General features: G+C 53.5%; 1 protein-coding gene across 1 annotated transcript; it reads left to right on the top strand.

Annotated features, from left to right (window-relative positions):
* Positions 1-2114: 2114 nt before the first annotated feature.
* Positions 2115-27841, top strand: PODXL2 (podocalyxin like 2; the record flags this gene model as incomplete). The annotated part of the gene is made up of 8 exons (XM_084292720.1): positions 2115-2187; positions 11656-11949; positions 19225-20120; positions 21171-21245; positions 23920-24076; positions 25581-25642; positions 27118-27297; positions 27632-27841. Exons 1-8 carry the CDS (start codon positions 2139-2141, stop codon positions 27839-27841), a joined length of 1923 nt encoding a protein of 640 aa, XP_084148846.1. The 5' UTR covers positions 2115-2138.
* Between the last annotated feature and the right edge of the window lie 139 nt (positions 27842-27980).

The following is a 27980-nucleotide window of genomic DNA, read 5'->3' as shown; positions in this document are numbered from 1 at the left end:
TTCTTGTCTAAGATGCATCTTCTCCTTTCATACTGCCCCTTTTTTGCTGCTCAGTGGGAGACCGATGTGCGATGTCAAAATAAATCCACGCGGCACCAGGGAGCACCATGAGCCTCACAGTAAGCGTGCACAGCGCCGTGCCAGCGTGGTTTCCTTCCCTCTGATGCAGGGCTGGGTAATTCATGAGGGTGTCTGCGCTGCCTTTGATGCCATGGGGCTGCTGCAGACACTGGATCCAGTTTCTAAGATTTGGGGGCTGGATGTGGCAGGGTCAAGAGATCTGAAAGGCTCTTAGTTACCCGGTTGTAGTAAGCCACCTGCATGCAGAGACAGCCAAATTACCAGCATAAAAGTGAAAAATGACAAGAGTATTCATTAAATGCCATGCCTGGGCTAGGATCTGAGTGTACTGAAGGGTTTTTATCTTGGCGAAGGGGTAGGAGGCAGCTCGGTAGTTCCTGCTGCATTTCCTGCGCAGTGGGGGCTGGGGGCTGCATTGATTCTGGGATAAAAAGGACTTTCAGAGCGCTGGGAGGACGTGGTCTGACAGAAGCCAAAAGCGAGTGGCTTGGTTCAAGCCTGCTGGCTTTGCCTTACTGCGCTGGGGAACTGGAGCAGCCGGCCCGTCACCTGCCCTTGTCCCACTCGGGGTAACCACTGCATGGGAGCGCGTGATGGAGGGGAAAAGAGCCCAAAAAGGGCAAGCAGATGCTCAGAGGGGCAGTGGTGGTCTGGTAGGAGCTACAAAGGCCAGCACTGGTCATACCGGGTACTCAGGGCTGGTTGTTTGGCTCTCAGGAAGGTTTGGTGGCCTTTGGCATGCCACCTTCCTCTAGCTGTCAAAAAGCCATCAAGCTCATGACAGGAAAAAAAAAAAAAAACAACAGTGCTTGTTTCGGGAGATTCAATCTTCAACAAAAGAACACTCACTACTTGCAGGGAAAAAGAAAAAAAAAAGTCTGGAATATTTTTAGTGAATCTTTATTTAGGGGATAAGATCTAGATCTAGAATCCTGACCGCCTCCAGACTGACATGCTGTTGTCTCAGCCACATGCTGCATGGGCACCTGGGGCCCACCATGGCTCATGGACCATAGGGAGGTCGGTGAGAAGCAACCAGCATGTCTTTGCCCCGTGTGTGGCTTGCACGTGGAGAGGGACCTGCAAACCAACACTCCTCCTGACATCTTTACAGCTCAGAAAGCACCAAAGGTGGCCAGCATGAAGGCTCTTGGTGAGGCCATGGCAGCGCTGCTGCCTCCTCACTCAGGGCTTGAGATGTTTGATGTCAGTGGTGCCTGCCCTCCTAGAGTAGTGTGATGAGAAAATTGTTCTGAGAACGAAGAAAAAGGCACCTAGGTGCTGCTGTGGAGGAAAGCTTGATGCCCAATGAGCCTGATACCCTATGGAAAGGGACTGATTTCTTTTGGGGTCCTTCAGCTTGGAGTTACAAGGTGTTTGCAGCCCTGTGGTGCTTGGGTTTTGGGTAGGTCTCTCAGACACGAGGCCATGACTAGACTGGGAGCTGTGTAGCCCCTCAGAGGTGGCTGCTCAGGGGCTGGAGGCCTGTGGGATGTGAGTTGGAGAAATGAAGTTGCCCTGGGGGAGAAATCTTCCCTCATGAAGCGGCGCAGATACACACACAGCAGATACACGCACCGTGCGCGGCTCTGTGACCCACAGGTGAGGCAAGGTGCGAAGCAAGACACCTCCCTGCGTGCTTTTCCACCACAGGGCTCAAAGGGCCCGAGGTCTGATCCCATCCCCCTGGGGATCCCACCGAGGGCTCCCCGCTCCCTCAGCGCCTGAGGGGCACCCGCGGCCCTCCCCGGCTCCCACCCCCCACCGCCGCCACACGGAGGCGCGGGGGGCCGGGGCCCTGCGGCCGGCTCGGGGAGGGAGCGGGGCACCGAGCAGCGCCTCCACGGCCCCCCTCAGCCCCGTGGAGTTTTTTTTGGGGTGTGTGTGGGGGGGGCAGCTCCGGACGCCCCCTCCCCGTCTCTCCGCCCCCGTAGCGGCGAGAGGAGGAGGAGGAGGAGGCGGTGCCGGGCCGGGCGCGGCGGCGGCGAGGGGCAGAGCCCGGCGGGGCGGCCCCGCTCCCCGTGAAGAGGCGGCGCGGCAGGGCAGCGGCCGCCGCCATGCAGCCGCTGCACCGGGCCCCGGCGCTGCTGCTGCTGCTGGCCGCCGGTGAGTGAGGGCTGGAGGGGAAGGGGGGGGCGCCGCCATCCCAGCGGGAGGGTGGGGGCAGCCACCGGGACCCCCCCCCCCTCCCTCCACATACACACACGCTTCCATCCCTCCGGTGCCGTGCCCTAAACACCGGGGGGTGATCCATCCCCGCCCCGGGGTGGTGGCTGGTTGCCCCCCGGTTGTGGGGTGCCCGTGGGTTTTGCTCGCCACAGGGTCTCCAGCGTCGGTGATGGGGTCCCCGGTGGGGACCCTGCACGCTGTGGCCGGTGCCGAGTGCCCTCATGATGCCGTGAGGTGAGCTGCCCGCCACCGAGGACCTTGCCCACACCAGGGCTGCCCCCCAAAGCTCTCCCTTGTGTTTCTGGCTTCTTCTGGCATCGTGGGGATTTGACCAAGTACCGCAAAACTGCCACAAAGGATGGGGGGCACCACAAATTGCTCCCCGTTCCCCCCCCCTCCCCTCCTTCCAAGAGCCTCCCCTTGAAATTTGGAGGGGAGGGAGGGTGCCGGGGAGATGCAATTGAGCTCAGGGATGATCGTACCCGGAATAGTTGCGAGGGCTTTGCGCCTGTTTTTAAATCATCTGGGGGAAATTTCCCAACAAAGGGCTCCCCTCCCCAAGACTCGTGAGGCTGTGGTTGCGCTCGCCCTCCCCACCGCTGGCTCTTTTGTACCAAAATCTGGGCAGAGCGGAGCTGGGAAACAGGAGTTCGGAGCGGGGACATCTGAAGTGTGGGGGAGTCTTTGTCTTGAGTCATTCTGGCAGGGAGGGAAGGGCTGATTTCCCAACCAGTCGCTGTCTTCCAGCACGACCGAGCTGCGATACGGTGACATCCAGCCCCCTGGCACGTCTGTGTTATTGCCCCGATCTCCTGAAAATGTTGGTGGGGGAATGTGTCATCTGGGAGCGCTGGGGAGTCGCTCTGTCCCCGAGCTGTAGGCACAGCGCCTTGCCCCTGTGGTCTGGGGCTCCCTAAAGAGCGGGGATAAAGGCTTTTAGGTTGGCAAACAATAGTGAGCTTAAAGAGCAAAATGGATCGAAAAACCTGTTGGGGTTCTGTGCCAATACTCCGTGGCACAGAAGCCCCAAGCTTTTCCTGAGCTGAGCTGGGAGCCAGCTCCGTGTTTCCCTTGAGGCAGGCAGTCCACGTTAGGGAAAACCTCGGGCACAGCTTGCAGAAGTCCTTTAGCTGCATCTCATTGGGAAACCTGTGCCCTGAATTCTGCCAGACCTCTGCCTCCTCCATGGAGCAGGGCAATGAGCATGGGCAGGACTAACCATATTCCTATCCCACTGTTCTGCCATTTCAGGCTGGCCCCGTCCCCACACTCGAAAGCTGCATTTGCTCTGCGAGGAATGGACAGGGACCTCGTGGTGGTTTTAAAATCTGGCACCCGAAAGGTCTACAGCTGATGCTGCTCTGCTGAGGGAGGGTGTCTCTTTTTCTGCACAGACTGCTGGAAACTTTCTAGCGTTGCTGTCCAGCTGGTGATGATACGGAGGATTTGGGTCCTTGGATTTCCCTGTGATCCTCTCTGCTGTCCTAGCAGGGAGAGGCGGAGGGATGGGAGACGAGGGGCAGCTCAGTTCCTCACCCGGTGAAACTGGTAATCCTGGTGCGTTGTGGTAGCTGGACTTGGATGGCCAGGCATCCCTGGAGACCTGTTTTCCTACCTAGCTGGAAGGTCAGAATTAGAGACAAAGACTGCTGAGAATTTCTAAATTGAGCCCATTTTGGTTAGCAGCTTTGCTTGGTGGTTAAGGAGCTGTTCCAGTCTGGCATAATTCACTGCGCTGTGGCTTCGCTTCTCTAGTCCCACAAGACAGGCATGGTTAAAACCCGAGAGCTGCAGGCTCTGCGTCCCTGGTGCTGAGGGAAAGGCGTGCTTGCAGCTGCCTCCTGGGGTCAGGAGCCTCTGCAGACCCTTGGGACAGGCTGAAGGTGCCCCTCATTGGGGTCCCAGGAGTGGGCTGGGCATCACGTAGGTCTGCTGGCAGAGCATGGAAACATCTCTCCGGGCTCTTGGGTATCTGAGCCCCTTTGCTTTTGCAAGTAGGAAAATGATGTGGTTAAAAGCAGGGGAGAGGGCAGGGAAGCGGTCTTTTCCCTCTCATTGTCTCCCCAGGTGCTTGTCTGCATGTGGGCTATTTATTATTTTTTTCCCTCCTGCCTGCTTAGAAGATTCCTTGTTAGCAGTGTGTGAACAGCCGGAGCTGAGGGAGTATAAATCAGGACGGATGAAAATTCCCTGTAGTCAATTTTTCCTTGGCCTCTCCAGTGCCATAAGGAAATGTTCATTTAATTATAGGCATCAGGGGTAGAAATAACTACATTAAGCCCTCAAGGGGAAGCTGCAGGCGACAAGCTGCAGATCAGAGCACACAAAAGTTTGTGTTTTTTTTTTCCCCCTCTGCTCAGCGTGGGAAGACGCTCCGGCATTTTGTGGGTAAATAAGTGAGCAGGAGACACAAAGGCAGCCGGGCTGCGGTGAGAGGGGCTGCGGGGAAGGTGCGTCGCGGCCCGCAGCTGGCAGTCGGGTGAACTTGCCTCCAGTCCTCGCCGGCTATTGAAACACGTAATCCTGAAAGAATGGAGAGAGGCTATTTGTCAGCCACGCAGCCCGGGCAGAGTCGCACAGAGGCAGAGGAAACACGTGCGCTGGTTTGTTCAGAGGGCCCGGGATGCTGGCGAGGAAGATGCGCCCTGCTGGCGCTCTGACCGGACCCCGCTGAGCCCCGTTGTGCCTCCCAGGATCTGGCTGCGCCTTCTGTGCTCAGGGTTGTGCCCGGTGAGTCCTCAAGTTCTTTGGGCTGAGCTGGTGTCAACAGCTTCTGCTCCTTTGGGGTTGTTTCTGGAGGGATGTCCCTCCTGCCTGCTGCAGCAGCGCTTGCCCTGCCAGGGCAGGGAGGTTTGCAGGTGGAGCAGCCGTGCACCTTTACTTGGTGTGCTGGAAACAGGACCGGGGCGTGCAGCCCAGACAGAGTGAGCAGTGGGAGCAAAGGCCTGGCAAGGTGACTTCTTGGCAGGCAGTTGAAATGTTTTGGGCAAAGGAACCCGTGGGCTGTGTTGTTTTGTTTTGCTTTGTTTGTTGTTTTTTTTTTTTTTTTTTTTTTTTTTTTTCTTTCCCCTAGATCAGTTGCTTTCATCCTGTGGTCTGTTAACCCCTGGGGGCTTGCGGGCTGCTTTGAGGGTGCTGAGGAAAGGTAAACGAAAGAGGTAAATTCACTTCTGCTGCGTGCAACTGCCTACCTGGCGCTGCGTCTCCCCCCAAGCTGCGACCCGCCGTGGTTGATAGCGAGGAGCGCGGAGGAGCAGACGCGGCAGCAGCAGAGGAGGGAGGTGTGAAGGCTACGAGACGATCTGGGGAGGGAGCGAAGGGAAACAGTCTGCGAGGCTGAAACCAGGCACGGTTGTGACGCCCGGTGTGAAGGGCTGATGGAAGGGGGGATTGGGGCTCGCCTGAGCTGCTGTGGCCTGGTTCTGTGGGGTCTGTGGGGAGACTGGCTCTGCTCAGAGCGGGCTGAGGGTCCTGCAGCCCTGCGGGTCAGACCCCGGTGCACATCTGCAGCTGGCTGCAAAAGCAGGTCGTGGTACCTGCGCTGCGTGCTGGAGGTGTTCCCTGCTCAGTGTGTGCAACATTCATGCCCTGCTCCCCGTGTTTGAGCTCCCTGGTTGTGCTGGCTGTAAAGATCTCTGAAAGCTTCAAGATGCTGGCACAACTACTGGGTGCTTTAGGATCTCCTTCTGAAGCGTTGCCTCACTGCAAGGGCCTCGTGAGCTGTGCCTCGTCACCTCCTCAGTGCAGGACCTCTACTTGCTCCCTGCATTACTTCTCCCATTGCTTTCCAAAACGTACCAGGGCCGTGAGATGGGGGAAGGCTTCGAGGGACACCCGGTGAGGGACCTGCTTGCTGACAGTACCGGGAGGATGGCAGTCTGACCTTGTTTGCTGAAGTCCTAATTAGAGATGCTCTCGGATTAGGGACCTGGCTGGGTGTGTGAGGGGTCCGGTGCACCGGGGGAGCAGCAGCAGGGCTGGGAGAGGTGCAGTGCTCCAGGCACAACTCCGAATTAGCACCAGAATGACTTGTCTGATAAATGGCTGTCCTGTCTGCACCCTGCTGAGAGCCTGACTCAGGTGAGAGCGGGGGAATCAGCTGGGACTGCCCTCAGCTGAACAGCATCGCGCTTCTCCTCTTCCTCTGTCTGCAGCTGGGATTTTTTTTTTGTCATTTAAATCAGCGCCGTGTTTTGTTATGTTCTGTGAGCGTTTGTGCCTTGGCAGCTCTGCCCGGGGCCTCTCTCCTCCCTGCCCTCGGGCCCTGCTCCCCAGCTTCTGCAGGCGGTGGTCTGGGGGAGGGCAGATCCCTGGCAGATGCTTCCCTCATCTGGTCATTGTGCTCCTGTCCCAACCGATTATCGGCAAGTGACCCATTGCTGACCCAGCGCTCCGAGGAAATAACGGTGTGGGATACCTCCGGGGTCTGGGCTGAGCCTGAAAGGAAGGTCAACGGCAGCGGGGCCAGATGGACACCGTTGGGGCTGCCCTGTCGGCCACACCGAGGTGCCCTGGCCCCCTCCCTGGTACCCCTGGTGTTGTGCAGGCTCTGCTAGCCGGTGGTGAGAGCCAAGGAAGTCAGAGCACGTGCTCCAGGCAAACGCGCTTCCCCCCAGCCAGGGCTGATCCTGCCTTCCTGGCGGTGTGTTACAGTCCCAGCACTGGAGAAGGAGAGGTGAAACCAGCTGATACGGCTGGGAGATGGGCAACGGAAGGGCACACAACCCCTCTGTAGGTCACACCAGTATGATGACATCTTATAGGATGTTGGTGTTATTTCCTTGGAGAGAAAACTGAGGCTTGCTCGTTGTTAATTAAAAAGCAAGAAAATTTTAAAGGCCATTTGACACAGTCGTAGCCAGATTCCATTTAATGTCCCCAAGTCCCTCCTCTCATTTCAGCTGGATCCAGAAATGACTGATTTCCTCTTTCCCTGCTAGTCCTGCTCAATAGGCCGGTTGGGAGCTTTCAAGCAGCTGCCCCATCCCGTGGAGAGGTGACTTGCCTTGTGGCAACGGGACAAAGTGGTTCTTGGTTGGCTAAGGTAGAAAACGCTTTAGGGTTCTCCTAGAGTTGAGCACAAACGTGAATCTCCTTTTATTCCCAGCAGTTTGGGAGATAGGCGGCAGATGTTCTTTCCTCGGATTTTTTTTCTTTCTGCTATTGAGCAAAACTCCTCCATCTGCCTTTTCGGGCTCTTATGTCGCATCCTCTGCTGAGCTGAGCAGAGCAAGCTCCACTGCTGTGAGCTGAAGCCATTTTCCGAGGCGCCGGTGGGATCAGCGACCAGCAAACTCCCAAACGTGTGTGTTCACCGGGCTGGTGCTTCTCCAGCGGCTGTGGCAAGGTAACACCAGTGCTCCCTGTTGTTGGAACTGCCCCGTTCCGCTCCTCGTGGAGGTGAAGCCTCTTCAGCAAGGTCGGTGTTCCCTCCACGTGTCACGTTTGTGGGTGCTGCCAGCTGGAAAGCTCGAGAGCTCGCAGCCAGAGCGGGAGCTCCGGCGCTGTTCCTGCCGCACGCTCCCTGCCTTTGTTCCCTCTCCCCGCGCCGCTTACCTCTCCCACTTCCCCTGCGCTCTGAGCTGGGGCTGGTGTTGCCTCCCGTGCTCGCATCCCTGCTGTTTCCCCGAAGGCTGGCTGCCCTCTTTAGCATGCAGAGCCTCATCTCCTCCAGGTTACGCAGAGGTGCCGCAAAAATAGAAACGAGAGACAAACGCCCCATTGAAGCAGCTGGCGAGCCCTGGCTCCGTTCCCTGCTCCCTCCCATCTCCACTCGCAGGGTTTTATTCGCGTTTCTTTTTTTCCTACCGTTTGATTTGCCTTCTAAAATACCAGACTGGAGACTGATGGCTACTGGAAGTCGCCTGATCCCTGTTCCCCATCCTAGGAGGAGGAAGACGGCGAGCTGCTGATTCCTTGGGTTGGGTTTCTCAGCTGTGCTCCCCAGCCTCCCAGCTCAGCTCGGGCTTTGATTCTTTCTTTGCCTCTGAGTTGACAGCTGCATTGAGCTCCTTTATCGGATGCCTGGAAGAGAGAGGGGGAAGTGACAAATCTGTGTTTGGCACCCCAAGCCTTTGGGTCGGTGCTGCTGCAGGTGCTGAAGGTTTGAAGCAGTGTCAGGGTGCTGTCTGCAGAAGGTGCCTTGTGACATTTGGGCTGGTGCTGGGGCAGCGAGTTCCCCCAGGCTGACCTCTGCACCTCTTGCCTGTGGGTCAGCCCCAGGCTGGTGTCCTGCCCCACATCCACTCCCGGAGAAACCCGCTTTGCTCGGGCCGTGTCTATTAATGCCTCCCTCTCAGGGATGAGGCGGTGTAGTTTTATCTTGGGCTGGGGAGAGCAGAGCATGCCAGTAAACAAGATAATGCAGCTTAAGGGGTTTTAACGGGGTAAACACTTCAGAGTTACATGAGGGTAAGCGAAGTCCCAGGACCTGAGCTTCCTGCAGGGCTGGGATTAGCTCCCTGGTCTGCCACGAGATGTCTGTTGTGGGGCTGTTGGGCCTGGAGGCGGCACAGGCTGTGCGTGGCTCGGGGAGTAGAAGCGAGAAGCTTGAGCCATCCCTGGAGCTGGTGCAGGGCTGTGTGGTGAGGCTTTGCCCAGCTGGCAGGGGGACCTGGGCTGTGCATAAGTAGGATCCAGGCGGTTTTACTCCCAACTATGCCACGTTTCCCACATCTCCTTGGACCTCTGCTGTAGTCTTTCCCCATCCTCCTGCTCCCCTTTTTCTGGATAACTTGGAGGATAACGTTCCCTTTGCACCCCTCGCTGCTCTGTCACATTTCCTCAAGCTGTAAACTCCTCGAGACGAGCGCTGTCCCCAGCTGGGCTGCTCAGGGCTCAGCAGTGCCCCGTTATGGCTGCAGATGCTCCAGCTCTCCCATGGCAGGCTGGGGAAGCCCAATCTGGGCAGCAGCGCTTCAGAGCCTGGTGAGCACCACTCAGTCGGTGGCACGACGGCTGGCTGGGTCTCTCTGACCAGCCCACTCCTGCACAAGAGGTGTCCAATCTCTCATTTCCAGCCGTGGATTTCACTGTGTGTGGCTCCCAGGGAGCTGGCCTGCCCCCAGGGGTGCCTCGGTCGGCTCTGTGATGCTGCGGCAGCCTCCTCCTGCCCCCCTGGTGCTCTTTTGCCGTTTGCTTTTTGCCGCTGCGCTGGCCTCAGCCGGTTCTTGCCTTGGATCAATAGAGCAAAACAATCGAGGCTGGGGAGTGCAGAAGCCTGACTCAAGTGTGTATGGGAAAGAGTAGCCAATGTTGGGTTTTGCTCGGTTCAGAGAAGAGCAGAGGTAGGCGGAGAAGGTCAGAGCACGCACAAGGCTCAAGAATTGCATTTCTGGGCTTCCAGCCTTCCCAGGGCAGGGCTGGTAACCAGCCTGGCAAGCGAGCAGCAAGTCCCAAACATTTTTCTGTGCTAAGAAGCCAATGTTTTCAGTGAAAGCACGGGAGCCAGCCGTAACTCGTCTTGGCACTTGCATTGATTTGAATTTGTCCTTCTGGACGTGGTGGTGGGAAGGAACCTTGGGAGGTCGCCCAGGCTGTGCCCTTGCCTGCAGGCAGATTCAGCTCTGCCTGAATCATTCCAGGCCACGTGTACCCAAATCTGCGTGCGGCATCCAGGTGATGTCTCAGCAGTGCTTTGTAAAATCTCTGTTTCTAATGCTTCAGGACTTTGCAAGCATTTTCACATGTGCATTCCAGTGATATCTCGGAGACACTTCTAACACAGGAGCTTCTCTTAAGACGTTTCTAACGGATGGCTTCCTATCTTATAGCGGAGAATGTTTGGTGCTATTTCCCAAGGTGGTGACTTAACCACTTTGCAGTGTCCCTTTTAGTAATATTTCTGTTATTTCCATCCTCGGCATCACCTGGCTTTATCTGCAGTCTTTCTTTGTAGTGAGGATGTCTCCTAGCTTTGTTTCCTTGACTAATTTCATTATCTTGCTATTAATTTTTTGAGCCAAGGTCACTTAGGAAAATGTTAAACACCACCAGGTCCAAGGACAGACCTTGAGGATTTCTACTAATAGCCTCCCTCCAGCACAAGCCCCTGTCGGTTTTTCTGTAGCCAATGCCTTACGGTTGCCTGACAGTTTATCAACTAATTGCTGTCTTTTCTTGCTTCTCTTGTACTTCGGTATGGGGCACATCATCTGATATTTTACTGAACTCCAGATGGAGTAGATCTGCCGCACTTCTCCAGTCTAGAAAATCAGTTATCAAAGCAAGATACCAAATTAGTCTTTATTTCAGCATATTCAATTAGTTCAGTTCAGTGACTAGTTCATTAAAAACTGAAAAAAAGACGAGTATAAGCTGAGAAAGCAGGAAAACTTGTTCTTTTTTTTTTTTTCTTTTAATCTACAAATAAAAATCAGCTGTGAGAGGATGAGATCTTCTCGTTTTAATGCGCTGAAGAACAGAGGGCTAGGAAGCCCTCAGCTCACCCAAATTAGCTACTTTGCTTGCTTAAGAAAAATGCTTTAAATGCAAAGTGTGTTTTGGTAGATGTATTTTTTCTTGATGTCCCCGTGCTTATCGTGGTTTTTATCGGTTGAATAAAGCCACGTTCCAGATGCTGTTTGCCTGCATTTTGATGGCAGTTCAATATGCATGTGAATGCACCTTGACACAAATCACAATTAAAGGCTCATCTAGGAATCGAGGAGTGTCAGTCAAACTTCCTAATATGCAAAATGGAAATACCAAAGTATATAATTGTTCAAACAAAAGTGAAAAATGCCACCTGCATCCCTGCTCGGCGTTAGGTAGCGTTTGCTGTTAGTTGGATTTAATTCTTACCTGTGGCAGTCAGCCTGCCCTCAGGAAAACAAAAGATGCGAATGCAAAATGAAGTTCAGATCAATGGCTTAAAAATAGATTTCCAGCCTTCGGATTTAAAACCTGATTAATATTGATGATTTAAATAATTTTGGTTTAAATCAATCCCCCTGTATAGAATACAGCTGCGTGTCGGGAACACTGGGGTGAAGTCTTGGCTGGGTGACAGTGGAATAGAAAACTGGCGTTGACTCCGCAGAGCCAGGGTTTTATGCTGTCAGTATGAGCCTTTCCACCTCCTCTCCGGGATGGGTGACTCACAAGGCACCTTGTCCTTTCGGGGGGGGGGCAAAAAGCCCCAAAAAGGCTGCCCCATCATTGCCCCATTGAAGGGAATGCCTGGGGCTGAGCGGCTGCTTGGCAGCAGCTCCTCGGGGCTGTGAATGCTCCTCTGTCTGGCTGTGAATGTTTCCCCAGAGAGCCCGATTTTCCTCGTCAGCTGAGCGCAGCCCATGTGAGGGGCAGGTTACCCCAAGGCAGGTTGCTTTGGCAGGAGCAGGTTGTCTGGAGACCGGCCTGCTGCTTGCCAGTCCTCTCTGATGTGGGTTTGTTGCCTCTGTACAGGGACTTTGTGCCTCTGCCTTGCCTCCTCGGAGGAATCGACCACTGATGGCCTCACTTCAACCTCCCTGCTGGAGTTTGCCATGATGTCCCACCTGGAGGCCGGGAATTCCCACGAGCAAACCAGCCCTGAGGCCACCGAGCCTGATCTCATCCCTGGCTCTCTGCATGCTGCCCCAGGATCAGGCTTTACCAGCGAGGAGAACGAGGAGTCCAAGATCTTACAGCCCCCACAGTACTTCTGGGAAGATGGGGGAGAGCTCAACGACTCCAGCTTGGACCTGGGACAAGCAACAGGTAGGCTATTTTTACCTTGTTCTTCCTCTCCTCTCCACCAGAGCTCCGGGGAGGCGAAGGGATGCAGGGATCTGTTTTCCTGCTTTGACACAACTCTTGCTAAGAGGGGTTGAGATTAAACGTCAGCTCTATTTTCTCACCTCAGTGCCTGATGTGTCCCCAGTGAACCCTGAGCAAGCACGGGCTTTAGAAATCAAGTTACAGCTGAGCCTTTATTCCTGAGCTGCTGTAAGGTTCCCTGAGCTGGGGGGGGGGGGGGGGGGAAAGCATTGCATCCACCTAGTTTCCCATTTGCCTCACGCCCTTCTTTCTCTTTCACTCCTTCTCCCTTTTATTCTCTTTTCTCTCTCCCTTCTTTCCGTTGCCATCAATTAATTACGATCTAAAGGTCTCAAGACCCTGGCTCAGAGATCAAGGCCATCTTAGGGTTTGACTTGCAGCTGGATCCCCTGGGCCAAATCCTGGATTCCTCACCCTGTGACTTCAGTGGGGATTTGGCCCAGCAGAAGACAACGTTTTTTTTCCCCTGGGCAGTGCTGCCCCGTTGCTGTCCTGCCTGCTCCCTGGAGAGTCCAAGGCCATGCTGAGCTTTGTTAGTGTTTCTGCTTGCTTTCCTCCGTGGATGTTTTTGAGCCTTGGTCCCCTCCGTGGTCTCCCCTGTGAGTCCCTTGTTGGCTTTGAGGTGTTCTTGGCGAGGGAGGGGAGGAAGGAGGAGGGGTCTCTGCAGGGTTTCCAGTAATTTAGGAGATTATTTTGCATACTCCTGCTCTTAAGTGCCATGTGGGGCGTGTATTAAACATTACCCAGTGGCCAGGCCTTCAGCTTTCTCCCTCCTCCCTTCTCCAGTATCGCTGCCTTCCTCCCAGCAGGTCTGACTCAGGTCTGGAGTTAGAAGGCAGGAGTCTTGTTTTGGTCTCATCTTCACACCCACGTCTGACCTTAGGAAGAGCTGTGCTCCCCCAGGGCCGGGGTCTGCTGCAGTGCCCCGACTGGCAGCGCTGTGCCTCGGGCTGCCTGCTGGGGCCCAGGCCGTGCTCTGGAGGACAAGGACGATCCCAACTGAGGTCTCTGAAGCCCTCTGCTCACTTCATTGCCCTTCAGCTCCTCCAGCCACGCTCCCGTGCCCTGCTCTCATGCGGCCCCAGGGCACTTGCAGGGCTGGCCGTGGGGAAGCCGTGCAGATGCTTCCTCTGCAGCGATGCTCGCGGGGGATGTTCCCACCAGTGCATCCTTGGGACATGTTCTGGCTTAGCCGCTCTCACGAGCTGGCAGCGTGCTCAGCGGCGCTTTTATTGGTGTGCCAGCAGGCACCTGCGTGTACTCCCAGATCTGGACGTGACTTGGAGAACAGCGTGTGCTTGTGCATTGAGAGCGAGACGCGCCGGGTACCAAACCCAGCCTTGCCTCTTGCACGTGCCTCGCCCCATTTGTATGCAGAACATGCTCGTCTCTCCTTCCGTTCTCGCCTGCAGTGCTTTCCTACACGAACAGATGTGTTCTTTCAGCTGTCCTTTACACATACCCTGCCCGATCCACTGCCCAGTGCCTCAGTGCGTCCAAGCGCTGTTTTTTTTTTTTTTTTTTCCCCTGGCCATTGCTATGTCCACAGCTCATGTCTCAGTGGCATTTCAGAACCTTGGTTAATAGAACAGTTTGAATTATTCAGGAGCTGGGAGCACATTTCTACTTAAAATTTAATTAGAAACCTGCTGTGTGTCATTTTACTATAAAGGATATTGTAATAGCATCCCTAAATTGGGCAGCCTTCTCCTGTCATGCAAAGCCTGCGCATGAGAGGGACACATAGCCAATGGTTCTTGTGTTCTGCATGTGTGACAGATGCCATGTGATACCTTGTGGAGCTGTGTAATGACATCTGTTAGGTTATTTTCAACCTATAAATCCATTAAACAGTTTCAAACAGCTGCTATTAAAAAAAAAAAAAAAAGAAAAAGAAAAAGAATGTATACTGTAAGTTCTCCTTAAGTAGGATTTCTCTCAGAATGACAGTGAAGTGTAGCCTGGCATAGCTGATATATCTGCCCCGGGCACAGATTTGAGGCCCTGTATCAATCAAGGCACAAAACAGGATTGTTGTACTACAGGAGAGAGAAAAATTACTGCTCTGAAAGGAGACATGGAGCGCTGGCTTCCTTCCCTGTTTGCTGTAAAGACGCTGGGCCTGGAAGTGGTGGTCTTGCTGCAGATAGGCCAGATCTCCTGAGATTTCAAACTGGTATTAGTCATCTCTCCTTTTCTCTGTCCTTCTGAAGTCTGTGTGGGGAGACTGCTCTGCCTTCGTGTGACTTTGAGACTGAGAGAGATAAAAAGTAATAACAATCTGCAGCTGCTGCTCTTTTTTTTTTAAAGTGCACTCAAACATCCTTTAAAAATATTTCTGGAAAACATGTGGCATCTACAGCCACCTGTTAGTCCATTAGAAAGTGAGAACGAACTCCCACTGGCAGAGCACAGCTCAGCCTGAGGCTCTGATTCTCTTGAATAACACGCTTTTGCTGATGTATGCTACAGAAGGGTAAATCTCTATTGACATCAGTGAACATCAGCCCGTGGAAGGACCCTGAGATTTGTCTTTTTCTGTCAGAGCAGACACAGAAGTGCACACGTGCACGTGTGCTAACCCATCGCTACCTCCTGGCTTTGCTCTTCTTGTGCAGCTGCTACCCAGTAGAGGTGCATCTGGAAAAGACAGAATTAGTCTGTTGGGAAAACGGATGCCATATCCTTACGGAAAAAAGCAGTGGATAACTGGTACATCAGCCAAAAGGCAGGTCAGAGGAGCTGTGAACCTGCTGCTTCTGCATCCCACAGCCCTCAGGCTTCCAGCAAACCCAGAAGCTGCTCAGGTTGTAGTTTGGGTTTGCCTGCTTTACTTCGCCTTTGGTATCTAATTGCCCCAAGTTGCAGATCAACCCTAAAGACGTAGTGGACCTTGCCTCAGGCTTTTCTGGCCTTCCTTTCCACCTTTTCCATCTTGTTTTTCCTGGAGGCTTCCATCTGTAGTGTTTTCTACTATCATGCTGGATTTCTGGGGGAAAAAAATGCACCATCTCTTCTGGCTTTGGGGGTAGAAGATCGGAGTCATCAGGACTTCAGGTTCCTTCCAGTCCCTGGTTTCTCGTAAAGGCGTTGTGTGCTGTCACATCCATCCTGGGTTGCTCCCTGGTTTGCGTTCTCAATCAGAACACAGTGCCCAAAACGTTCTGCTTCCAATGAAGGCTCTAGAATTTGGCAGCCTAATTATTAACTGGTGGGAAGTGTGGGCTCCCAAAAACTCACCACGCCTCCCAGCCTGGCAGTGGGCTGGCAGCAGGCTTGCTTCCCTACGGCCAGAGCCTGCACTTCCAGCTCCTGGTTGTGCATTTGAAGCCCATGGCGTGACTGTGCTGGAAGCTATCAAATACACTCTTACAGCTGGTGATTCACCAGGGTGGCGTGCAGCACTTCGGAGGAGGAAAAAAAAAAGGTAATCTTTTAATTATTCATAGTAATTAGTAGCAGGGATTTCCATGAGTGCTAGGATAAAGAATAGCAGGACAGACGAGCTAGAAGCACTGTGTCCAAAGAAAAATAAGTTTTCCAACGAACTAAAGGGATAAAATCTCTTCCACTCAACTCATCTCTGACAGTGAGATTCACTTCTTTCTGTAATGAATTATGTGCCTCTGGCCAGAGAGATCCCAGTCTCTCCCAGCCTTACTGAAATCTGCTGCCTCTTCATCCAGACTGACAGCAAAGCTGCAGTTGTTAATACCATCTTCAACGAAGCCTTAATGAAATGAAGCACCTGGTAAAGGCTGTCTCCGTAAGAAGCTTAGCACTGAGCAGCCCCCTGCCTGAGCTCCGCTCCCGAGATGCCTCCTGTTTATGCCCTGCTTTTCCGTACGCTGACGCGCTGGGTGAGCTGCCCAGGGACGAGCTGCCTGCACCAAGCCATTGCTTGCCAAGGCTGACCTGTGACTAACAGGGTTTCTCTCTGCGTAATGTTATTTTGGTGCAGATATCCCTGAGCGACTCCATGGTCAGGGGAGGGCGGCTTATTCCGGCCTTATTGCAGATCAGGCACGGAGCAGAAGAAAGGTGTGGGTCTCGTTGGGAACAGCTGTAGTGCTGTAAAGTTCCCAGTCTCCATCTGAAGCAACTTCCAGGCATAAGGAGAGGTAAAAGCTTTGCTGCCCTGGGTCTCTTTTAGCTGTGATTTCTTTGGACTTGTCTTGGAGTGGCAGCCAGTGACTTCTCCCCCCTCTTCTGGCAGATAAGGATATTAACCCCAACTGTTTCAGCTCCGCTCCCAGTAATTGCATTTTGCCTCCTTGTTATCCCCCTGCGATTCCAGTCAGGTGTAGCACGCCTTTTTGCAACAAGCCTGGCTGCTCTGCACGGTACGACAGCAAGCAGGTACCACGGCAGAACTGGCTGCGTAGGAAGCAGCAGGTAAAACGCACCTTGTGCTTCGAGCTGTGTCGTGATGGAAGCCCAGGAATGTTCTTGTCTTTATTACAGCGCCGTCTAGTTATCAGTAATTCAATCACTGGTTAACGTGATCTCCCAGCTTAATCCGATAAAGACCTTATGGCCAGGTTACGCGCACTAAAAACGGTGAGGCTCGCCCTTTTTCTGAGCTGTCTCGGTTGCTTTAAACAGTTCATAGTGGCAAATGCAGGTTAGGGGACCTCGCAGGGCAATAATGGAGCCTGGCTCTTCGGAACGAAGGGGAAGCAGAAGTGTAATGAATTAAATGTCTGGCTGGGGAATCGGGCTCTGGCAAAGAGCCAGACCCTGGCCCAGCTGGTGTCAGGGGAAGTTTTGGGATCGATTTCAGGAGAAGCAGGACGCCACCTCAGTGGTGGCTTCACAGAGGTTTGGAGCTCATGTTTGCCTCTCCCAGGGCAAATCGTCTCCCCAGGCAGAGGAAATGAATCCGTGCAACCCGGCCCTGGGTCTGCTGGGAGCTGCAGAGGGCAGGGGGGCTGTGCCAGATGGTTTCTGAGGGAAGCGGTGATCCTGGGGGTCTTTGGAGGGTCCGGAAGGGGAAAACCGGGGAGGTGTGGGGGGAGGAAGGCAGCTGGATGCTGCAATGTAATCCTGCTGTGGTAGAAAGCATGAAGGGGGCTGCGGTGGCCCGGAGGTGAGGTGGAGGTGTGGAATTTCATATCGGTGAGACGGGCTCCCACGGGGCTGGTGTGGCAGGGACGCTGGCACAGGATGTGACCCAGAGCGGGGGCTGCCTGCTGCGCTCCTCTGGGCCCTCCCTGCTGGGCTCCGGGGCTGAAGATGCTGAGAGTCCCGTGGGCAATTCCCCTGAGCTGTGTCCCTCTGGGAGAGGGCTGGTCCGCTGTGGCTTGGCTGCTTTTGTTGGTGGTTTGTAGGGGTGTGTGGTGTGCGCTATCTCTGCGTGTGGCCACAAGTTCCTCTCGTGCTGCAACCTCCTGCTGATCTCAGCTGCAAGGCGAGCAGCTACTAGCGGTCCTTGCGAGATGTGAGAGGTGTTAAGGTTACAATCAGCGGGCTCTCAGTGAAGCAGACAGGAGGAGGATGCTTCTAGCCTAGCACACAGGACAGCAGAAAGGCTGGTGGCAAGTGGGAATGTTAAATCAATTCACAGTGTGTGAGGGCTCCTGTGTCTGCTTCCACCTCGCTGGTTTGTTGCCCCAGAGAAGCAGTTGGGGTTTCGGTTTTCAGCTGCCTGGTAAGACAGAAGCCTGCTGGAGAGTGGAATCGTCTCTCCTGGGCTTCCATCACCCAGCAGAGATGGCAGAGGCGGCAGGACTTCGGGCTCCTGTAGATCTCGTTTGTGAAAGGGCAGCACGGCTGCACCACGCGGGGCTTCCCCTCTCAGGAGCCAGCTGAGCTGTGACAGCACCTTAAGGAAAGGTCGTATCCGTGGCTTCAGGGGCCAGCTGACAAGCTAGGAGTGTTCCCAGCTCCTGTGGGGCAAACCGCACGCTGCTTTTGCCCCGTTTGTTTTTATTCTGTGCCCATCTGCCAGTTCATGCTCTCTTCCCGCTGGGAGGAGGTGCAGAGGAGTCAAGAATAGCTTCCAATGTCTTCAGGCAAGGGAGATGGCACACTGGATCACTGATCCCTTAAAATAATGCCTCATCTGACAGGGCCTTGTGTTAGAGGACGAAACCAGCATCTCTCACTTCACCCCAGCACATCAGGGCGGGCAGGGTTCCTGCTGAGGCTGGGGTTTTTGGTGCAAACCCCGAGTGTCCCTGCAGCAGCAGAGCCCTGCGAGAGCACAGGAATCCTCTTCCTTCTCTTTCTCAGAATGCATGCTGTGCTCATCTTGGGGAGAAAGGTGATTGGAAACGGAGCTACTCAGGTGCACAGTTTCTCAAGGCTGATCTGTGCCTGCTGGAACTCTGGTTTCCAGCTTAATGTGCCTGATCTTATGGGTACTCTCCTTATTCTGCAACCACTGGTCATTGGGCTTCCACTCCCTGCCCTAACCTTACATTTGTGAGGTGTTTCTTCTCCTTCAGCATATTTGTCTAGCACTATCCCTTGTGTTCACAGTCAGAGCCACAGAACAACTCGGGGCTGAAGTTGGAGGGAAGGGAGTTATATTCAGCTCCTGTTTCTGACTTGTGTATCCCTGCAGCAAAACTGCTCCTTAACAACATGGGAATCTCATGGCGCAGATATCTGTGGGATCACTTTTCTTCTGTGAAGCACTATACAAACTGAGGTTCTGCATTTCAGAGGTGCCCAGGTTGATTCAGGGTTTGGTGGCATAACCTCAGCATGCCAGGGAGAAGGACGTGGTTTGCTGTGCTGTTGTTCTCTTCCCTAGTATTTCCCATTGAGCTCATGTCTGATGGCTCTTACAGCCCAGTATCTTTCTAAAACCCACGCAGAATGAATCCCTGGGTCCCAGCCTGATTCCTAACTCTCATAACCTCACCTGAGAGAGCGCTGGGTGTCAAAGCTGCTATTTGCAGCCCTCGTGGCTAGCAGGTCTGTGATAACACCTTCAGGGCAGAAAGGAGTGAGGAGATTGAAGGTATGAATCTTCCCCAGGGAAAGCAGGCTTCACTGGGATGGGGCAGGGAGCTGGGTGAGTCCAGGAGCATACCGTGCATTTCCCAGTGTGCTGCACTTACCAGGGGGGATTGTTCTTTTCAGTGGCAGAATCTCTGCTGTTTGATCCCATCTGTGGCCAGCCATGTGCAGTGGGGACAATTCTCTGTTGTTCAGAGTTCACAGGTACTTAGCGTGTGACACGAAGTCTCTTGGATCTCTTTTTAGACTACAGCTTTCCTGCTGCCTCTCAGAAGGCCCTGCCGAAAGGGAACGGGACGCAGGTAAAAGACAACTGGGAAGCAGCTACTGTCCATCCGCCGGCAGAGTTTGTAGAGCCTGACTTGCACACGCCTTTCTCCAGCACGCTGGAGGAAGAGGAGGGGCTGCTCCCGATAGACCACTCGAGAGGAGGAGTGGAGAGCCTTCAGACCTCCGGGCCAGAGGTTACATCTTCTGAACCAGCAGGCCAAGAGGAATCCTTGTTCTCCGTCGTGTTTTCTACAGCTTCTGCCCGCCCAGGTGTTGTGACTGAGGCAGCTGTGGGAGGGCAAGAAGAGGACTCCGCTCCTCCTGGCTTAGACCTTGGGAGCAGCATGGGGCCGAGTCTCCTGCCAGTGTCCTCTGTTCCTTCTACTGCTGCTGCAAGGTCTCCTGGTATTTCGGAAGAGCCCTTTGAGGTGACAGATGGAGACACGTGGGCTGTCAGGGGAGCATATTCCGAGCAGACTGTGACTACTGCAAGAGCAGAGCTCGCAGAGCCCACGGTGGAGGCTGGTGGGGAAGAACATTCAGCCCGAGAGGAATTCTTGGAGACAACGGTGGGGTGGGAGATGCTGGAGCCCACAGTGCTGACTGAGCTTGAGCAGCCAGCAGAAACACCCGTTTGGACACCCTCTCCTGGTGGCAGCTCCACAGACACCCAGACTCATTCAGGTGGTGAGCAGCACCCCGCTTCCCCTGCGGCTTCGTGGGACAGGGCTGAGGAGCCCGTGCAGGATCCTGTCTGGAATGACACAGAGTCAGCCACAGAGGCTGTGACAGCAGAGGGGAGCTTGTCACCGCAGGCTGGGGACGCCCGCATGGCCCTGCTGCCGACAGAACTGCCCTGGGATTCAGCACAGGTAGAGCTGGGAGGGGGCAGAGGATGGGAGGTTGCACTGGAGATATTTGGCAGGGTGTTTAATCCCTTACCCTTACCAGCCCCCTAAGTCTGACTGGTGGAAGTAGCTTTTCCTGCTCATCCAACCCAGCCCAAACTGAATTTTGGAGGGTTTCTCACAGCACTCCTTAAGGTACCTGTGGTCCCTGGGGAAAGCCCTGCCCCCCTCACATCTTCCCTCCTGAAAAATCCTGCTTCTAATAAACACCTTCCCTCTGGGGCACACGTGGCAGCGAGAGCTCCTTGTTTTCTCAGACTTCATTATTGGAAGTGTCAGGACAAAAACAGCCCCAAGGATTTCTGGCAAGGGAGTGAGAAGGAAGTGCTATTTTTGTGGCTGCTGCCTGATGCAGACACCAGATGCAGAGCAGGTGGAGCAGGGCAGAGCGAGCTGTGAGGATGGTAGCCTAGGAGAGCCCGTGGGTGAGGAGGCGTGAGGTGAAGTACAGCTCCTGAATCCAGCAAACTGGCAGCTGGTAAAGGCAGGATAGCTAGGACGAGCAGGTTGGTGGAAAAAGCACCAGGGAAAGCTTTTAATTTTTCTTTCTGCCCCCAAAGTACTTGGGACCCTGAGTGAGTGACTCAGTCCTTCTGTGCTTCCTGCTCAGGCTGCAAAGAACTGCTCTCACTCACCAGTTTAAGCTCTCCAGGGGCTCCTGGTTAGGTTTTGTGTTAAGAATTGATCACATATACAATAAGGCTGCATGCTAGAGAGCTTTGCATCGAGTTCTCAACTCATCCTAAGCTCTGGATACGAGAGGAAGGTAAGCTGGGCTGTGGGAAGCTGGCACAGTAGCCTTGTGCAGCATGTGCTAGCACTGCAATGAAAGCAGCCAGTGTCCCGCATTACAAATGGAAGGGTGAATCCTCCAAAGTGCAAAGGGAGTACAGATCCTTCCTCTGAGAAGCATTTCTCTGGGGCATGGCGCAGCCCCGTGTGTACCCCGTGCTTTTAGCAGAAGAGCTGCATTCGCTATGCAAACCCAGCTGTCTTTACGTCTTGTCTTTCCAGGTGATCTGCAAAGACTGGAGCAACCTTGCGGGGAAAAACTACATCATCCTGAATATGTCGGATAACATTGACTGTGTAAGTCAGTCCGCGGAGACTTACTGGCATGGGAGGAACGGTGCTGAGAGGTGTGGAGGCAGGCGCAGCTCCTGCTGTGTGCTTTCACTACAAAACATTTTAAAAGCACTAATTCTCAAAATCCCTACAGAGGCTGTGGAGAGAAGGACAGAAATATTCCCGTTCTCCAAATGGGGAAAGAGTGGGTGGATTTCACTCAGTCTAGACCGTGTCAGTTCCAGATTGGATTTTGACTAAGTCCTGGCTGCCAGTTTGTGCGTGTTCACCGGGTCTGTCAGGAGACATGAGAGCTTCTAACTTTGCACCTCTTACTTACAGGCAGTGTGGCAGGGTTGAGGTGTGACCCTTCCTCCCTGTCTTCCTTTTTCTTCTTTTCCTTCCAGGATGTAGGAACATTCCTCTGATGGCTCAGAGGAAAAAGGATTCCCCACTTGCAGTGTGTGTGGTTCAGTATCAAGCAGCTGTCTCTAAATCTTCCTTAAGTGCCTCTTGTTCCCACCCTGTTATCTCGTGTGTTATCTGGGACTGTTAACTAGACATGCTCTGCTAATCCACTGCCTGTCCATCCAGCCCCGTAAAGCTGCCGTTAATTCACGAGCCCAGAGCCCCTTGTGGATGTCTGGTAAAAGGGCTCATTCACCTCTGCCGGGCCTTTTAGCAGGCACTTTAAAACCAGTTGTGAAAGGCCTGGGGTCAAGGTGCCTTTCATAATTCTCAGAAATGATTACGAGCCTGACAGCCTGAGACCAAAATATTTCATCAGGGAGCCCCGCTCTGTCCTTGTGCGTCTGCACTCCTGCTTATTGCAGCTCCTGCCATGGGCAGGGGGGAGTGGTTTTGTTACTGCAGGGTGACCCTCCTGCACTGACCTATTTCCACCAGTGATGAGCTTGTGGTGTGTCTTTTTGGGGCCCAAGGTGAAATTTCTGGGGGCAGTGCAAGCAGGTGATTTACAGCACAAAGCATGCTGCCTGCTGTACAGGCGGATTAAAAGTCAAGCTTCATTCCTCCTGACTTCAGGCAGACAGGTTTGCCCTTTGGAGAGCCCTAAGTGTTTCTGTTGCAGTTCGGAATTTCAACTCTGAAAACCAGTCCTTTTTCCTCCACATCCACCATTCCTCTTTCTACCATCTCCATGGAGTTGAAGTGCTTATTAATTTTGCAAAACGTGGTAGCTTCCTTATTGTGGTCTTGTGTTGTTTAAACCAGTGGAAGGGCGAGAGCTGAAAAGCAGGCGTGGAGATATCCCTTGACAAAACTGTGCCTTTACTGGCGAATCCTCAGTTCTGTCATGCTGAAAGAAGGAAGTGCCCTGGGACAGGCAGGCCTGAACTGTTTTTCTACTTGATTTCATGTTTCAAAAAATATTTCCCAATGGGTCATTTGTACTTTTTTCCCCTTTATGTTGACAAGTGTCCCTTAGAATCTGTATTTAACACGAACATTGCTTCATTCCCTGTCTCCCATTACCACTTTGCATGGCTGAAACTGGAATCAAGCCTCCTCCTCTCCCCCACTGCTGGCACAGTTTGTTTCCTACCCATGGCAATGTGCTCACTTGGGGCAGTTCACCTGTCCTCTGCCTCCCCCTTTTGTTTTCTGGTTTCTGTGTCCAAGGCCTGCGCTGTTTGGATTTCTGGGGCTGTGGGGCAGAATCTGCACTGCCAGTGCTGTAGTTTAAATTAGCACAAGGGGATTCCTCAAATATTTCCTGTGTTTTGATGCCTGATCTGGTGCAGTGCTGAGTCCCACTGAGAAGCCGAAGGACAGGGAGGGTGCCAGCCCCTTGCAGTCACACCGTGAGCTTCAGTGTTTTCCGTAGCCCCAGGCTCTCACCTGCTGCAGGGTCGATGCCTGTATTGCAGGTTGCAGCTGGCAGCTTGACTTCCCAATGGGAATTTCCATCTTCCTGAGGGGCTCTGGGCAAGGCAGTCGCTTCAGTCCCTCTCGGCACATCTCCCACTCAGTATTCCTGGGGACTGTGCCCGGGAGAGGACTGCAGGATCTGACCTGATGCTGGGAGGTGACCACCACGTGGCTCATGTGCATTCAAAGGAGAATCCATCAGTGCTCTGCAACCTCTGCTTTCCCCGTGAGGAGAAATCTCACCCCCGTTGTCCCTTTGCTCCTGGAGCCAGACCCCAGCCAGTGGTGTCTCTTCCAATTAGGCCGTTTTCGGCACAGGCCTGTGCCTGCCCTGAGCGCTTCGCATTGCCGTGGCAACGAGAGCTCTCCATTTTATTAATCATCTGCGCGGCCTTCGGGTTGACATGGCAACTGGAGATAAGAATAGAAACACACGAGTGGGAAAAGCAGCAAAGGAGCCCGCCGAGGGATGGCTGGAGCACGGCAGGCTGAGCTGCGCCCGCTGACCGGCGCTGGCAGCGGGGAGAAGCCCGGCTGATTCCTGCCTTACGTGGTGGTGGTGGTGGTGGTGGTGCTTCACAGTCCCTGTGTGTGGGATTTGGTGTGGTGTGGGGTGTCTGGCAGCTGCAGGAGCCCAGCAGGAGGGTTGGTTGATGTGTCCTGAGAGCTGTGAGGGGGAGCATTGCACCAGGTTTAGCATTGCTGGCTTTGGGGTGCAGGGGTTTTGCCACACAGACACATCAGCCCTGCGGTGCTACACCTGCCCCGTTCCCACCGCGTGCTCACCAAGGTCCCTTTCCTGTGGCAGGAGGAGTTTCGGCTGGAGAGGGGTCCCCAGCTGTTGGCGCTGGTGGAGGACGCCTTCTCCAGGCAGACGGACGGACTGCAGGACCGCTGGCTGATCTCCCTGAGCAAGCCCAATGAGAACGAAAAGCACTTGCTAATGACACTGGCAGGGGAACAGGGTAAGTGCGGGGAGGAGGAGTCTTCCTGTCATGGGGGTTGTTTTTAGGGGGCTCTCAAATCCCCTAAGTGGAGCTTTTGCTCTCCCATCCCCTTCAATCCCTCCAATCCCAAGCATTAAATGGACTTGAGGGATAGAGTGGGCTCTGAGGACTTAAGACCCTTTTTCTTCACATCTTCCTTCTGGCTTGTCCCTCGCTGCTTGCACCAAGCTCTCTTCTGCACTTTGCTTCCTGCTTCACTCCCTCCCTGGATTGCCTTCACACATCAGCTTCCTCCTCGTGCTTCTGCACTGTCCTCCATGAGCAGGCCTCTGCCATGGCAGGGCACGGCAGCCTGCTCTTAGGTCACTTCTTAACTTATCCCTGGAGAAACTAAAACTGACGATGAGAGGTGAATTGAGCTGGGGAATTTTAACACCTTCATCCCCTTCTGGTAGGAGCATGCTTCTCCTGTACTGCTTCTGCTCTGTTCTACAGGCCTCTAACATTGGCATTGTGGCCAACATAAAAAAAAAGCAGTATTCTATAATGTCCTGTAGTAGTAGGAATGTAGAGCTAATGTTTAAAATATATTTTCTGTATCGATGCCTTAAATTATTACATCTCTCCCAAGCCCTTAGGCTGGACCATGTACCAATGAAAAGGCTTAGGCAAGCATTTGCTCTTCTGAAACAAAGCCTTCATGGTGTAAGAGTGGACATCCCCCTTCCTGGAGGAAAAAAAAGAAGTCTGAACAGCAGCACAGCCAACCTGGGAGATATCCCTGCGTTTGGAAACCTCAGGAACCAAAGTATTTTCTGCTTTGAAGAGTTGTGCTTTTGTTCAGTCCCTCTTTTTACTGCTTTGCAAGTGAATGTAGAAATGGCCCTCAGCCTCTAAATCCTCCCTGGCTGCTCATGCTCGCCTGGCTTGGAGAACAACCCAGGAACTGTTGGGGAACGAGGGTCCCAGGAGGGGCTGGCTCAGTGTGGGCTGGCAACTCCCTGGCAAAAGCTGTTCCCTGAAGCTGTTCCAGCACACCTCCTGCAGCCTCTGCTGTTGTGTCAGGGATGCAGCCTCGCCAGGGTGCCCTGCCGAGCAAAACGCACCTGCTGAAGGATGCAGTAGGTGAGCACGGGGCTCTGTGGGATCATCCTAAGTGCTGCAGCTCAGGATCAGAGCAGGGCGGCTGGACTGGGAAGCACAGGTACCTGCCTCCACAACTCTTTGGATGTTGCTGCTCACAGAGCAGATGCAGATCCTGAGAGCTTCTGTGGCTGTCGGACGGGTACCTAGGTGCCTCCAGTATCAGTTCATGTCTGTTTTTTTTCTTTCCTTCCTTAAGGAGCATTTGGAGGTATCTTCAGTTATGGTCCTTGCATTCTTTTGATCTCTAACATAAAGTACCAACGAATAAAAATGTGTGTTCCTCTTCCTTCATCCTGTTGGGGATTTTGAGTACATCTTAACCGAGTTAACGTGAGCTGAAAAAGCAGCACTGATCTCTCCCTTTCCTTCTTTGCAGGTGTCATCCCTACAAAAGATGTTCTCATGGCACTGGGAGACGTTAAGAGGAGCTTAGCTGAGGTGAGAGCCTGTCTGCCTGCATCTACCCTTCAAGACTGGCTATACAATTAAAATAAGCACCTTGCAAACTGGGAGCACATCTCAGTCTAACCGAATGCTGAACCCACAGCAGGCGCACAGATGAGTCAGACTCTTGGCAAACTCCCTTCTGCCCTCTCTGGTAGTTGCCAGATCATCAAATGTCTGCTCCCAGGGAGAGAGTAGCTGTGGGTTATTCCCTCTCTGCTTTTCTGGCTTAGTTTTGAAGCTGCTTTTCATAAATTCATTTTGTTGGGATACTTGGTCTCATACTTTCCACACTCTTGCCTGTGGGTGCTGCAGAGCCCCAGATTCAGCCCTGCTCACCCTACAGCTGATTTACACGTGCTGGCTGCTCCCAGTTGCTCAGTCTTTGCTGGAGAAGGTGGGAGGGGTCCATTTACTGGATGGGACACATGCACAGTCTTCCTGCAATCCCAGGCTCTGCATTTCACTTCTTAGGATGAAGACAAGAACTGTCTCCACAAGGGCAGGCAATGGATGCCAGATTCCACTGCCAGCTGTCTGTAGCCCTCATATACTCACTTTTACCCATAGGCAGCTTGGAAGAGGGCAGAGATGAGAACAAAACAGTCCTGTGATCTCTGAGTTTGCCCCTTAGGCACTGATTCTCCTTTGTAACATTCCTGGAGTAATTCTGCTGACTTTAGCAGCAGAAATGGGCCACCACCTTGCTGGATGTCTGCTCCCAGGTTTTTCTCTGACCTAACAAACCGGTGCGGTTAGACAAAGCAAATTAAGTGCGCAGTGCAGTATTGATTGGCTTACACCAGAGACAGTGCTAAAAGCCAGCCCTGTAGAAATAGTGTGACTGAAGTATCAACACCTAGAACTGTCCAGAAAGAAGATTCCTGTTGGTGTAAGGTTTGACTTCTATGTACAACAGCGCTCCTGCATAAGCATGCATCCTACCACAGTAGCCCCACCGCCTGCCTCTGGCTCTCCAGCTCCATCAATAATGAAACGCTGCTCCCTGCCTTGACCTTGTGCTAGCACAAGCTTGGGAAGAGGCGGGAGGATATTTTCTTACACCCATCATACTTGTTACTGAATTGATGTGTAACCTGTCTGGAGAGCACCAAGTCACAGGGAATGGTGTTGGGCTTTGATGACAACCCCAAGGGAACTCTGAAACTTCGGTGGTTTCTGCCATGAAAGCCTCCTGTCTCACACGTTTGTGTGAGCCTTGTGCAGGCAGCCAAGGCAGGGTTGTGCCTACTGTCATTTACGGATTTGTCAGCTCCCAAGGATGGTGGTGTTAAATTCGGTCGTGTTCCTTCTCACCATGCAAGACAGCGAACATCCTGGCTCCCTAACCCTGGCTTTTAGTTCCTCTGCCCACAGTGACGGTCCTGTGCTTAGGCCCTGGAAAGTCTGAACAGGATCCCACCTGATTGCGGGCCAGGGGTTTCAGTGTGCCCCTTCCTTCCTTCCAGATTGGCATCCAGAACTACTCGACCACCACAAGCTGTCAGTCACACCCCAACCAGACACGCAGCGATTATGGAAAGCTCTTCGTGGTACTGGTGATCATCGGGTCCATCTGTGCCATCATTATCGTGCTGGGGCTCATATACAACTGCTGGCAGAGACGCCTGCCCAAGATGAAGAACATGGTGAGTGCTGGGTGGGTGGGGAAGGTGGCTGGACTCATTCCTTGGGATGGAGGGGATTAGAAAATTGGGAGAGATTGATTTCCATGTGCACCTTCTGAATGTAGCTGGATACGCTGCTGGAGCAGCAAGGAAGCCCACTTAGGCGTAAGAGAGATGCAAACCTGTGGCTCTTGCTGTGCTCATGTCTCCCAGGAGGCCAGGAGTAAATTTACCTTTTCCCACGGATGACCTGCAAAGTCCCCATGACCCTCGTAGCCTGATCCAGTTGTGCCTTTCAGCATCACTAGGGCCTGTCCTTCCTTGTCTCCATTTGTGTTCCTCTCTTCCCCTGCAGTCGCACGGCGAGGAGCTGCGCTTTGTTGAGAACGGCTGCCATGACAACCCCACCCTGGACGTGGCCAGCGACAGCCAGTCAGAAATGCAGGAGAAGAAGCCCAGCGTGAACGGTGGGAACACCATCAACGGCCCCGACAGCTGGGATGTCCTCATCAACAAGCAGGCAAGCGAGGACGTGGATGTGTTTGAGGAAGACACGCATCTTTAGAAGGAGAAGAGAGAGAACCACCCCCTTAAATACACTTGTCTCTCTCCTGTCTGAACTGGTGGACCATGGGATCAGGTGGCTTCTCAGGAACTTTGTAAAGGCTTGGGACTGGTCAAGTCTTTGGGCAAGTTTTCCCGAC

This window comes from Netta rufina (genome assembly GCF_964035555.1).
Source record: "Netta rufina genome assembly, chromosome: 10".
In the NCBI taxonomy this organism is placed as follows: Eukaryota; Metazoa; Chordata; class Aves; order Anseriformes; family Anatidae; genus Netta; species Netta rufina.
This window is presented reverse-complemented; position numbering and strand designations above follow the sequence as displayed.